Source organism: Anolis sagrei, chromosome 1, assembly GCF_037176765.1.
Source record: "Anolis sagrei isolate rAnoSag1 chromosome 1, rAnoSag1.mat, whole genome shotgun sequence".
In the NCBI taxonomy this organism is placed as follows: Eukaryota; Metazoa; Chordata; class Lepidosauria; order Squamata; family Dactyloidae; genus Anolis; species Anolis sagrei.
Genome location: NC_090021.1, coordinates 157,660,103 through 157,673,870, shown reverse-complemented (window position 1 = coordinate 157,673,870; position 13,768 = coordinate 157,660,103). Strand labels below are relative to the sequence as shown.

At 38.3% G+C, this 13,768-nt stretch overlaps 1 protein-coding gene across 3 annotated transcripts in view; it reads right to left on the bottom strand.

The window, feature by feature from the left end:
- KIF16B (kinesin family member 16B) overlaps positions 1 to 13,768 on the bottom strand; it is a 197,056-nt gene that overhangs the window by 66,989 nt on the left and 116,299 nt on the right. For 2 of the 3 annotated variants that reach the window (XM_067469744.1, XM_067469745.1), the window contains 3 exons: positions 11,827 to 11,976; positions 10,727 to 10,832; positions 4,801 to 4,851 (listed from right to left, as the gene is read on the bottom strand). In XM_067469744.1, coding sequence (XP_067325845.1) covers positions 4,801 to 4,851; positions 10,727 to 10,832; positions 11,827 to 11,976 — 307 coding nt within the window. The remainder of the gene's footprint in view (positions 1 to 4,800; positions 4,852 to 10,726; positions 10,833 to 11,826; positions 11,977 to 13,768) is intronic. The other variant, XM_067469750.1, reaches the window with a different exon arrangement.

The following is a 13,768-nucleotide window of genomic DNA, read 5'->3' as shown; positions in this document are numbered from 1 at the left end:
CATAATTTGGCTTTTGATTCACTGGATCAGTGTCCAAGAAAGCTTATGCCACAATGATCGTTTTATCCCCTAAAGTCCCATCAGATTCATTGTTGTCATTACTGCCTGGCAAATATTAATCTCATACAAAAAAGATTAATCCCTACATATGATTGGCCTCACATCTCAAACCTCAAGCCATGTCTTCCCAAATACAATAGTATTCTGAATTCAGAACTCAAGATTTTTGTCCTATGAAGTAGCTTCACATATAAGAAGCCAATAAATATTGTCTCATGTGGTACAAGATAGCTGGAGAACACGAATATCTCTTCCTCTGTCTTAAGGAATTGATACTAATGCTTAACACTAACACTCTAGCCTTAAGAAGAATATATACTAGGGCTAGGTTTGAACAACCCGGTACTATGGTGCAAACCGGGCGCTACTCTAACATACCAAAAAGTGAGAGATTCTGCGTCTGGGGAGAACAAACAGTGGAAGACATTGAGCATTTCTTAATTGACTGTCCAGCATATACTGAACTACGAGACATATATTTACATCCAATATTATCCAACTGCAGGTCCCCCAACAGAAATGATCTTCCGACATCCCTCTTGCAAGGGCAGGAAAGATCCAGCATAATCAGAGTAAGCCTTTTAATTCTGAAAGCTATTAAGAAAAGAGCGGATTTCCTGAAAGAAGAACCAGAAAAATAAGATTCTGACCATAAATAGAAGGTCAGCTGCTGTCCTCACCTTTTTGCCTTGTTTTTTTACTCGTGTTCTATTTTGAAATAGTCATATGACTGATCAAATAAATAAATATTATTATTATTATCATTAACACATAAAAATGATTCCCTGATAAAAACTACTATGAGTATTTCTGGCCCAATAGCATTTCTCCAAAAGCAAACCCGTTTCCTAAAATCAAGTATATTTCTCATTGGAGAAATACCTGAACACACACACACAGACATATAAATAGAGAGAAGAGATACATTAGGTTTATTTGCATATTTTCCCCAAATACCGGATTTTCACAATTGTGTTTAAGGTCTAAAATAACTATCCTGTCAAATGGTGCATGAGCCTAGTAGCATCTTCATGTGAACTGAATGTCAGTTTCCAGATATCTGATAGAACACTTCCATGGAAATTACAAAAGGATGAAACGCATCTCATCGAGACATTTTTTTCTCGTTGAGTAATGCAAGATAAACTCTTGGCCGGATCACAACCACCCTTATTTCCTTTCAAAAATGCAAGCTCCATCTCTACTAGATTATCTTTCTCTGAGACTATCACACACTTCAGCTCACTTAAACAATGTATCTGAATTTGGTCAAACTGCACAAGATCAGTGAAGGAATGCAGTGGAGGGCCACAAAACTCTTGTAGAAGACCCACATGAGTAGTCGTGAGGATGAGTGAGCGGATTTCACCCGCAAACTTCACTGTTGTATAGAGCAGGATCTGAACTTCTCCTAAAGTGGGTTTGTTGGTTTCCATGTTTTCATGGAGTAAGTAAACCAGATCGGCTAATTTTTTCTCAAAATTGCATGACAGACACATGCCACTTTCAAATGTTAAGTTAGTAAGTCTCGAACTCCAATCAAGTGAAAGTTTTAACAGATCACCTTTTAAAAGAGGATGATTTAAGCAAGCATAATCTGAGGAGGAAATCAAGGTGCTAAGTATGTCATGGCATATTCTTTGTGTGAAATATTTGTTAAAGGTAAATAGTTTCATTCCATTTTCTTCATTGGAACACAAAAGTTGTATGTGCTGTCCAGCATACCCAATCTGGATTTCAGTTAATGTAGTCACTGGGATATGAAACATTTCCAGAGAGTCCCGACTGCTCCCCAGTTGACTGGATGATGAAATGATGGCATACAAAACAGAACCAAATAAAAGCAAGCATGCAGGCTCTGGACCTGGTTTTTTATAGTTTTCCAAAGCAATCCAATATATTCCTTTTAACTCATTGGGTTTGGCATGAATTTCTGGGAAGATACAGAACAAATATTGAAGTAATTCATTCCAATGATATGACTGCAATTTCAGAAGCACATCAGAGAAGCTTACAAAATTTTGCCTAATCACTAGGTTAGTTGTCAGTATATTATTTCCACAACGATCACTAGGAGCCTCAGTGAGATCTCTTGTATCCAGATCACCTGAGATATCTGAGCACAAGGACTTCATGGCATCATCTTTCTCCAAAGGACTTCCCAGGATAGTACTGACTTTGCGAGTGCCAATTTCTTCCTTGCCTAAAAGCTCATTTAACTTTAATTTTTTAACAAATGGAAACCTTTTAACCAGTGATGACATCCATATATATCTATCATCTTTATCATACAAACTGGCTAGATCTTTGATAGACTTGGAAATCCAGCTATGCTTAATTAAATGGCTGTTGGTTTCATTGTATAAAGTGGATAATTTCCTCAAGAAATGCCCCAGGCTGTAAATGTCTTTTGTTTCCACTTCTGAATCTGATAGATGTTGCTGGCTGGTTTTTATAGCCATCTCATCCAAAAGCTGGTTTTGAATGCGTTCAGAAACTGGAGGAATTTTATCACAATATTCTCTGCAAGGAAGAGAACAGCAAGCGCCAGATTGATGTCTATCACAGGCTAAATGTTCTGAAGATGTAAGGTAGGCATAGAAAGAATCCGGTTCAATTCCTGTGGTATTATATTCCCAGGAAGCACCAGGTAGGCTTGTATGTCCAGAATGATGGAGCTCTGCTCTGTGGTCTGACAAATGAGTAATTTCATATCCATCATGAGGTTGAGGAAGCAACCCTGTAGAGCAATTTCTCTTGTTCTTCAGGATTCCGGGTTGATGAGATTCATTTTCATCACTGCACAGATATTTGATGCACTGCATTTGAAACCGAATTTTATTTGTAGCTTTTTGAGTCATACAGAACGGCAGAACTGTTCTCCAGCATGGATTAAATGTTTCTATATTTTTGTCCTGTTCACTGATGGCTGTTATTCTTGTGTCTTCACCACACGGATTATGAAAATGGTCGCCATTGTTGGATAGTGCAAAAAAGGTATAAAGAGGTAGCCAGTGCTGTCTTCTTTGCTTAAAAATTTAAGAAACAAAACAGAACAAATACGGAACAGATCCCTTTATGTAATCAACAGGAAAACTGTTCTGATTTAAAATTTTACATATAGATTCGATTGTGTTGTGCAACCAATTACTTAAGATTAAAACAAAATTAAATTGATCATGATCAATTGCATTCCAAAAAGAAAAACCAGGATTTCCCTTTGCATTCAAAGCAGTATACATTCTATAAAATCAGTTTATACAGTATTTCTAAATGAAAGAACACCCAATTTTGTGAATTGATTGAAGCCCACATTCCCAATTCCTAAAAAAGAAAGAACCAAACACACTTATTCAAAAATCAAACTCACTGGAACATATCTATTTTAATGTATTGTCGAAGGCTTTCATGGCTGGAATCACTAGGTTCTTGTGGGTTTTTTCGGGCTATAGGGCCATGTTCTAGAGACATTTCTCCTGACATTTCGCCTGCATCTATGGCAAGCATCCTCAGAGGTAGTGAGGTGAGGTATTTTAATTTGGGATGGAGTAATGAAAATGCAACTGGAAAAAAATACAATGAGACTTAAGAGTCTTTCAACTTATTTAAGCAAACATAGTTCCACATTGTACTTAAAAGTTTTGAAAAACTGAAAGAGAATTATTCTTGGTGGCAGATTGTATACTACTGATGAAAAAGGTTCTCTCTCAGGCCAGTAAAATAGCTGGAATTTAGACAAATCTAGTGCAATCTGTATTATTTATTATTTATTTATTTATTTACAGCTTTTATATTCCGCCCTTCTCACCCCGCAGGGGACTCAGGGCAGGTTACAGTGTACGGCCCAGCGTACCTGTCCGAACGAATCTCCTTCTACGTCCCACCTCAGAGTTTAAGATCTGCTGGGGAGGCCCTGCTCTCGGCCCCACCTTTATCACAAGTGAGACTGGTGGGAACAAGGTACAGGGCCTTCTCGGTGGTGGCCCCTCGCCTGTGGAATTCACTCCCCGGGGGAGATTAGGTCATCAACATCCCTCCTTGCTTTCAGAAGGAAGCTAAAAACCTGGATGTGGGACCAGGCCTTCGGGTAAGCTAGCAGATGGACAAAGACAACCAATGACGACCAGAGTAGGAAAGGATAATGACGATGCTAGATAGATTACGGACTACGAATTGGCGAACATTGACCACAGAATGATTCTATTACTGCTAGTATACTGTTTGATTGTTTTAATTAATTATAATTGTTAACATTATATGGTAAATTTGTGTATTGTTTGTTGTATATTGTACTGTATTTTGTGAATTGCTAGGCATCGAATTGTGCCTTTTGTAAGCCGCCCTGAGTCCCCCCTAGGGGATTGAGGAGGGCGGGGTAGAAGCACTCCAAATAAATAAATAATACACATATATGGCAAATATTCAATGCCAATTTTGACAAACAAACATATACAGACATAGACAGAGGCCAATTACTTCTAAGTAAAACCTTTGTTTCTTTCTTATAGAGCTTTCAAAGGATATTGTTGTCACATTATAACATTCGACAACTATCACCATAATCAAAACTACCCGAACCTTCACCAGAGCAGCAGATTTAATTTGAAGCCTTTTCCATTGGTCATTAATCGTGCTGGAATATAGAATTATAATTATGCTGCAAAATGTTAAGAAATTTAATTAGAGAGCATGCTGTAATTTAAGATCAGCACTTTCTCAAGATGATAAGCTATAACTTACCTCATACTTCAACTTGCGTTGAACAGTACCATTATGAAATTTCTCGTTACTCTAGAAAGCAAAGCAAAGGCATGGATCAAAATGTTTCTCAAAAATGTGGCACAAAACCAAAAGGATCAAATACAGCAAGAAGAATGTATACTATGAGGAAAAATTAAAAGAACGTGAATGTTGGCTTAGTGAGAAGACTGAGTGGAACATGATCACACTCTTTAAATATTAGAGACTAGCTGTCCCCTGCCACGCGTTGCTGTGGCCCAGTCTGGTGATTTTGAAAATAAATAAAATTAAGTTTCTAATATATGGAATTTCTTTATGCTTGTGGATAAACAGTACTTCTTGTTGTTTCTTTGTCAGTGTTGATGTAGAGATTGTCTGGTTTGCCTACTCTGGAACATGGAACATACTGTCCTTCTTTGGGGTCCCTTTCAAATCATATCTATCTATATCTATGGCTGGATGGCTCTTTGTCAGGAGGGCTTTGTTTACGTTTGCTTGCCCTGGTGAAGTGAGTTGGACTGGATGGCCTTCAGTATTTTCTGTTGGTCACGGGGTTCTGTGTGGGAAGTTTGCCCCACTTCTCTTGTTGGTGGGATTCAGAATGCTCCTTGATTGTCGGTGAACTATAAATCCCAGTAACTACAACTCCCAAATGTCAAAGTCTACTTCCCACAAACTCCATCTGTGTATTTGGGCATATGGAATATTCACGTCAAGTTTGATCCAGATCCATCATTGTTTGAGTCCACAGTGCTCTCTGGATGTAGGTGAACTACAACTCCCAAACTCAAGGTCCAGTATTTTCAGTTGGTCATGGGAGTTCTGTGTGTCAAGTTTGGTTCAATTCCATCATTGGTAGAGTTCAGAATGCTCTTTGATTGTAGGTGAACTATAAATCCCAGCAACTACAAGTCCCAAATGACAAACTCAATTTTTTTGAGTGATGGTCACTCACTGGGTTAGTAGGTGTCTTGTGGCCAAATTTGGTGTCAATTTGCCCAGTGGTTTTTGAGTTCTGTTAATACCACAAAGGAATATTACATTTTTATTTATATAGATATGCGAAATTCCAGAAGTTGATTTGGATTTCGAATATTTTCGGCGATTTTGCACATGAACTGCCACAATATGAACCAGGAATGACCCCCTCTGAAGCCTTATGAGAACAGAACATGAGCCGTCAGATCTTTCGGCTAAATTCAGGAAGGATTTGTTGATTCAGAGTCATTTTTCTTGAGATTTTACTCCAGGGCTGAACTGAGGCTAGTGTGATTGAAAAGAGCAGCTACGTGCAGTTTTTCTTCTTCATTAGCCTAGCCATAGCCAATCAGAAGAAGGAAGTGGATCACGTGTCTTTTTGCAAAGTTTGCTCTATATATAGCTGTGTGAGGTCCTCCATTTTCCATGGCTGGCATGGCGTTGGAGAGAGAGAGAGAGAACGTATGTACTTCTAGCTTCGTTCGTTTGTTTCTTCAGTCCCTGCTATTGCTTGCCTTTGTTTACGAGTGCTAGCATTACTCGATTTTTGAGAATTCCTTTTTTCGACTTTTCATTTATTATCTTTATAATATCTTCCTTATTCCATCTTTTATTTTCCAAATTATGCTAGGAAGGTGAGGGTGGGTATGCGTTTTTTTGGGGGGGGAGTTGAAATGGAATTTTGAGTATTTTAATTTTATTTTACTCTGCTAACAGTACTATAATTTTATTTTTTAACTTTTTTTTTGCTTCTGAAACTTGGAAGTGCCTGCTCTACCTACCTATATACCACTACTGACCTACTTTCAACATTTAAAATATTAAAATAATATGAGCCTGGAACCCCAGGTTTCAGCGGTGACCAGGGGAGCACTTGCACAGTTAAAACTTGTGTGCCAGCTGCGCCCATACCTTAGGAAGTCTGACTTGGCCACGGTAGTCCATACTCTGGTTACATCCCGTATAGACTACTGCAACACTCTCTATGTGGGGTTGCCTTTGAAGACTGCTCGGAAGCTTCAAATGGTCCAGCGTTCGCCAGCCAGGTTGCTAACAGGAGCGGCACTCAGGGAGTATACTACTCCTCTGTTGCGCCAGCTTCACTGGCTGCCAGTTTGCTACTGGGCACAATTCAAAGTGCTGGCGTTAGCCTATAAAGCCCTAAATGGTTCTGGCCCTACTTACCTCTCCGAACACATCTCCTCCTATGAACCGACTAGGACACTAAGATCATCTGGGGAGGCCCTGCTCTCTGTCCCGCCTGCATCACAGGCACACTTGGTGGGGACGAGAGACAGGGCCTTCTCAGTGGTGGCCTCTCAGCTGTGGAACGCCCTGCCTGCAGATATCAGATCGGCCCCCTCCCTGCTGGCGTTTCGGAGGAAAGTGAAGACCTGGCTGTTCGAACAAGCATTTGATTAAACAGTGTACTTGAACATAGGAATACGGAATAATGGATGATGAGACTGGATTCAGATTTTACTGTTGAGGCGCTAATGATTGTTGTACTGATGTTTAATGATTTATGTTATAATTGTTTTTAATTGCCCTATACTTGTCTCGTGATGTTTTGTATTGATGTTGTTCACCGCTTTGAGCCGCCTGAGGGCTGAGAAAAGCGGTATATAAATAAAGTAAATAAATAAATAAATATTAAAATAATATGTTAAACATTATAAAATCAATAAAAATATAAATACTAGATTGAAAAACAATTAAACAATGTATAAGTTAAAACAGTAAATGTTAATAATATTAACATTTCCTGTATACAAACCCTTGAGTAAGGGGGTTGAACTCAATGCCTCACGAGGTCCCCTCTAATCCTATGATTCTATATTGATAATGTAAGCCACTTTCCGTCAAAAATGGGTACAAAATGGGTTTGCATGCAAATACTTTACAATGGCAAAAGAAAACAGCAATGAAAAGCAAGAATTGTATGTGATGGTTCCATGTACTAAGAAGATGCAGGCATTCTTATGAAACCCCGGGGATGGCATATATATGAAGATTTGTATGGTGCATCACAACCATGCTAGATGAGAAGGACAGGTTGCTTACCTGTAACTGTATTTCTTTGAGTGGTCATCTGTGAATTCACAAAAGGCGCAGAGTACTGTTCTGAACTTTTTAGAATCACTAGACAGAACAGTTTCAGGAGAAACCCTGTCCACCATCCCGAGGCTATATAAGGCCAGGTTGCCACCATAACTCCTCAGTTTCTAGGCCGCAGCTGCAGCCCATAGTGAGAGCTGAGATGGCATGTCCCCTGTGTGGGGAAGATGGGTGGGATTGTGTGAATTCGCAGATGAGCACTCCAAGAAATACAGTTACAGGTAAGCAACGTGTCCTTCTTCTTTGTGGTCTCTGTAAATCACACAAGTGGGTGACTAGCAAGCAGAAGTTATCGGAGGTGGGAGTCATGACACACAACAGACCATCACCTTTGGTACAAAATCAAAAAAGTTTATTCACCATGAATGATGTATCCTAACAAATGTATTTTCCTTCAGTGGCATTTATTTTTCTTTCCTCCTCTCAGAAAAATAAGCAAAAGAGCATGAGCCCTAAGATCCTCAGGAGAGGCACTTTTCTTGATAACACTCTAATCCAGTGATGGGCAACCTTTTTGAGCCTGGTGTGTCAAAATTTGCCAAAAACCTGAGCATAACTTGAGAGGGGTGTCAAGTTCGAGAAAGAACCCCCATAATTTTGCAATATTTATAGTTTCAATAAGAAAAATGTATATTGCATGCTGAGTTATGGAGTGAACAATGCTCAAACGTGCAGATGTTAAATTTGTAGAGCCTTTTACAAGTTTAAGGATGGAATTAGATTGGCTCTTATAAGGTGTACCGTGGCTGCGTGTAATCAAAAATAGCCATGCATGTCAGTGCTGACACACGTGTCATAGTTTCATCATCACGGCCCTAATCGCAAGCTCAGTTAGTGGGAACAAGAGAATTTCCTAGAATTCCTTTCTTCCCAGGGAAACCAGATTGGCCTCCTCCTCGCTGTCCTTCTGGTGGCTGACAAAAACCTTTTTATTCAGGCAGGTTTTTGAAGACTGAAGTTTTTAAGATCAAGTCAGGAGCGCTACCTATTGATCTACTCACATTTGCATTTTTTCGAACTGCTAGATTGACAGAAGCTAGGGCTACCAGTGGAAGCTCACACCGCTCCCTGGAATTGAACCTGCGACCTTTTGGTCAACAAGCACAGCAGCTCAGTGCTTTAACCCCACTGCGCCACCGGGGGGGGGGGGGCTCCTAGCTATCATCAAAAAGGCATATTTAAATCTCTACAAAGAGACATCGAGATTTTCAACACAGACTACATTGGACACCAATGTGTTCAAACATAAAGCCAGAAAACATCCCAAAGGTTAGTAGAAGGGAGTTTATACTCTTTGGTATTAAGTTCTTTATGACATTTTAAAAAGATCAGGTTCACAGACATTCCACAAAACAAATACAGTTCAAATGTCCTCATAACATACCTCAGAACTGTGTATAGCTTGTAAAGGAGAACTTGTGATAGCCCTTCAGTATAGTTTACATGCAACTTTATAAGCGAAGTACTGAGTGGTTCACAACCTTGCAATGTTCTTCAGCAGCATAAGACCCAAATTCATGGTTGAGCTGAAGCCGAGAGTGAAGCTTATGTTCCCCGAAGAGTTCTCCCCTTCATTTATCCTTTAGAAAGCAGGATATAGTACATAATAACCTTGCAGTGGAATTAGCTGTTATTCCACTACTACAAGACGTGTGCTGAGATAAAGTACTCCACTGCTAATATTGCAAGTCAGAGATAGCAATTCCCTGTTACGAATCCAGCATAGTTCTCAAGTTGCAGCATAGGGTGATCTACTTATATTGCTTCCTGTCCAGGCAAAATCCAGTACTAACTGGAACCATGTCCCACTGAGCTACACTCAGATAGTACTTCTAATTTTGCACAAGAAGACAGACCGAAACTACAATAGAAACTTCTGGCTTTGATGCTACTTTTATTTTTATTGCCCCCTCTAAAAAACAATATTTAATAATAGAGAGTCAGTTATATAGAGGAGCTCCATTAGGAATTTAGGTTTACCATAATAAGCTTAAAGGCTTCATAGTGTTTCGGTGTGGGAAGTCATGGTGAAGGGTGCACGGGTGTGGGGATGAGGGTTTATTTTGTTTAGGATAGGAGTTTTGGGATGAGTGTAAGGTCTAATGTGTGTAAAATGCCATGTGCTGATTTCCTGAATGTTATGGAAAAATTTTTTAATAGAAAGCTTTGACTGAAAGTAGTGGAAAACAGGCAGAAATAGCAAGTCTATGTGTATTAAGACATGTAAATGATAATTAATTTATACTTAATGTCAAAATTAACTGATTGATTGAATAAGGTAGATAGGCATGTACACGTCAAAAATATTGGTACCTGATTATATTTGCCATGATTTGCTTTTCTGTTACGTACCATAATCAAAATAAACAGTTTTAATAAAAATAAAATAAAAATAAATAAAAAACAATATTTTAGCCACAGAAACTTGCACAACAGCTATACTGTCATATTTTGTTCTGTATGTCAAAAGTAGCTGACATAAGCTGCATGAACCATATTTTCATGGGGCGATCAAAGGAATGAAGATGTCCTGATCACACAGATGTACAAAGTGAAAAACAGGAACCTGCTGTACCTCTTACATGTAAAATGCCAAATTACTTACATGGCAAAAATATTATCTGAAAATCTTTTTGTCAAAGAGAAAAAAAATGGAAAAAAACAGCTGCTGCTGTTTTTGTCTTGAACAATAGTGAGAGAGTTGCAAGTAAAGAAAGTCAATTGAGTAATTTATTTTTGAGCTCAATACCTTGAACTCTCAGAAGAACATTTTTTTTCAACAGAAGTGATCATAAACACATGTTTACAGTAGACAAAAATACCATCATACCTTTGTAAGATCTGTAGAATGCGACAGTGTGCAATTGTTCTCACCAGAATTGCAGTGAATAGTTTGAAGGCGTCTTTGAACTTCTTCTTCAATAAAAGCATTTATTCTTAAGATTGGGAATGAAAAGAAAGAAAAAAAATGTTTACTCATGAAAAAGGACCGCAAAGGCACTGTCCCTTAGGTAATACTGAGCACAGAAAACATATAAACAAGGTACTTTGAAATAACTCTTGGTGATTAGAAATAAGGCAAGATGATAAGAGAATGAAAAACAGATTTATAGTTTAATATATTGCAAGCTATCTTAAATCCTGGACTGGCTAAAAAGAAATTAAGTACAATCTTTCTTAAATTGTAGTAGAAATTGCTTTTCTTGCTCTTAGATTTGTTACAGTTCCTAATTGCAGTCAACTGAAGATTTGGTGGCAGTCTGTTTCTCCATTCCACTGCCACATACAACAGCCGCTATCAGTTTCAATCCTCCATTTAAAAACATCAATGGAGGTTTTGTTATTGTCTTCGACAGAAGCTGGATTTCTATCATGGCTTGCAGCATATAATTCTACTTTCCACTGTGAAATTTGCTTATTTATAATAAGAGAAAGCATTATCTCACAGTTGCTACAGAGTAAAAATTTGGTTAAAAGCAACAGAAGAGAGAAAAATTGTGTGTGTGTGTGCGTGTGTTGATAATGTTTGAAAAGAAAAAAAAATAACCTCAAGGGAGTTGTGGTTAGGTGAGAAATTCTGTTCTGCATATACTATTGGGTAATGTCTCGTATTCCCATGATTACACGGCATTAAACAGATTTCCCAAGTGTTGTGAAACTATAATCATAAAATGCTAGAACCCCTTGGGGCTCAATTTTAAAAGCTCAAATTCAGGAGCTACACTGAGAAAAAGCAAAAACAAGGTTCAGTCTTATTTGGGAAACATTTCAAAATCTTCAAAGGAATAGAACTGTGCCATTCTACTCCAATTACAATGTAAAAATTATTTTAGCAATTTTATTAAAGGCATCCATCTAAAAATACTTTAGTAGAAAACTAGGTTATAGCATTTCTAAAGACATACAAGATAACAAAACATGGATACATACCTGTCATCTACCAATGGAACGAAATGGGGTTGAGATTTTGTAACATTATAAACCGGAGGATGTCTCTCCTCTATGGCTCCAGGAGACCCCTTTTCAGCGCCACCCTCTTCGTATATCGTCTGCTTTAACTGCTCTATTTGTAAATCCAAACTGTCAAGAAAATTCACCAAATATTATTGAAAACATTTCTGCACAGTGGGGTTGCTGTAGTAAGATTTGTATTATGAAACTTCCCTAACATAAGCCTGCTGACTTATGTAGTTTATGTAGTTTATGTAGATTAGTGATTCTGAATCTGTGGATCCCCAGATGTTTTGGACTTCAATTCCCAGAAATTCTAACAGCTGTTAAACTGGCTGGGATTTCTGGGAGTTGTAAGACAAAACACCTGGGGACCCACAGGTTGAGAACCACTGATGGAGAGAAAATATATTTGCAGACATTGTCTTCTCCTTGAGTATACAAACATCCAAACACCTTGAAAAAAAACCTTAAAATTTGAAAAACACAATGTTAACAGCCCTTTGCAATATCAACACAGCATGTTGAGATGATAGACAACCACTCAGGGATTATATCAGCATCTTCATAAAATAAATGTTGACACTTCCTCTTTACAAGTAGCCTTGATTTCTACACTACAGTGTACCCTTAGTATCCAACCATGGTTTGGTTCCAGGATTACCCACAAATACCAAAAATTGTAGACACTAAAGTCTCATTTTATACAATAGCAAATTAAAATGCCATCTGTGGGGCGTAACATTACACATAACAGAATACGTGATGCCACACCACATATGTAGTTTTTTGTCACCACTTTAATACCTGGGACGTACTCTGTTTCTGTCCTTTTACAGTGCCTTTCCTTTTGACTAAGTGAGGTGAAAAATAATTTCTTTTCTAAATCCCTTTACCGCCTTGCACTGCTGCAGTTTCCCTTTTAAATTGGCTGGGGCTTTCTTGTGAGCTGTTTAACCTTTGTGCTTTATATCAGAGGCTTGAGACACTCTGGTAAGCAACCAAGTAACAAAGTTTATTTATAGTTTCTGGTTCCAATGCTTTATGGTTACATGTGTGTTTTGTTACAGTCTCGAGACTTACATTCAGTATCATTCACTTGGTTAACTTTTCCTATGAAACTCTCACTGTTTCACATCAACAAAAATGTTACTTCCCTCATATACTCTTGGCTGAACTATATTCTGACTTAGGCCACATTGTCGCCTTTTATTTTTCCTTAAACCTTGAGCTCCATTTCACAACTGCTTCTCTCTAACCGAGGTTCCTCACTGCTCCTACCATTTTTTTCTTTTTTTTTAACTGACAATCTCTAACTGCCTCTTTCAAACTTGACTCCGATCCCTCCGACCCCTTATAATGTTCAGTTCTGTAACTGCCATTCTGGCTCAGCAGCCTTTTCAAATCCTGGCATAATCTCATCTGCATACAACCAATCAGCTTCACATATGAAAATTAATCCTGCCTTCACTGTTGCTACCCTATTTGAGCCGATTCTTCCCTATCAACCATATTGTAACCTAGAGCTACACACCAAAAATAAAACATAGATCATAAAATTCACTAGACCATCCTTTATATGAAAGGGCAAAATAAAGGATTGCCTTGGGAATGAATATATATTACCCGTCCCCTGCCATGCGTTGCTGTGGCCCAGTCTGTGTATATGTGTTGTGTGTGTATGTTGTTTTGCATTTTTGGCTTTTAAGTCCCTTCCACTGTGTTTTCCAGTGTTTTCATCGATGATGGTCACTCATTGGCCTGATAGGTGTATTGTGTCCAAATTTGGTGTCAAATCATCCAGTGGTTTTTGAGTTATGTTAATCCCACAAATAAACATGACATTTTTATTTATATAGATATATATTCATCCATTCAAGCTGTGGATATGAAGGGCTGACAGTCTTTGCAAATAGCTGTC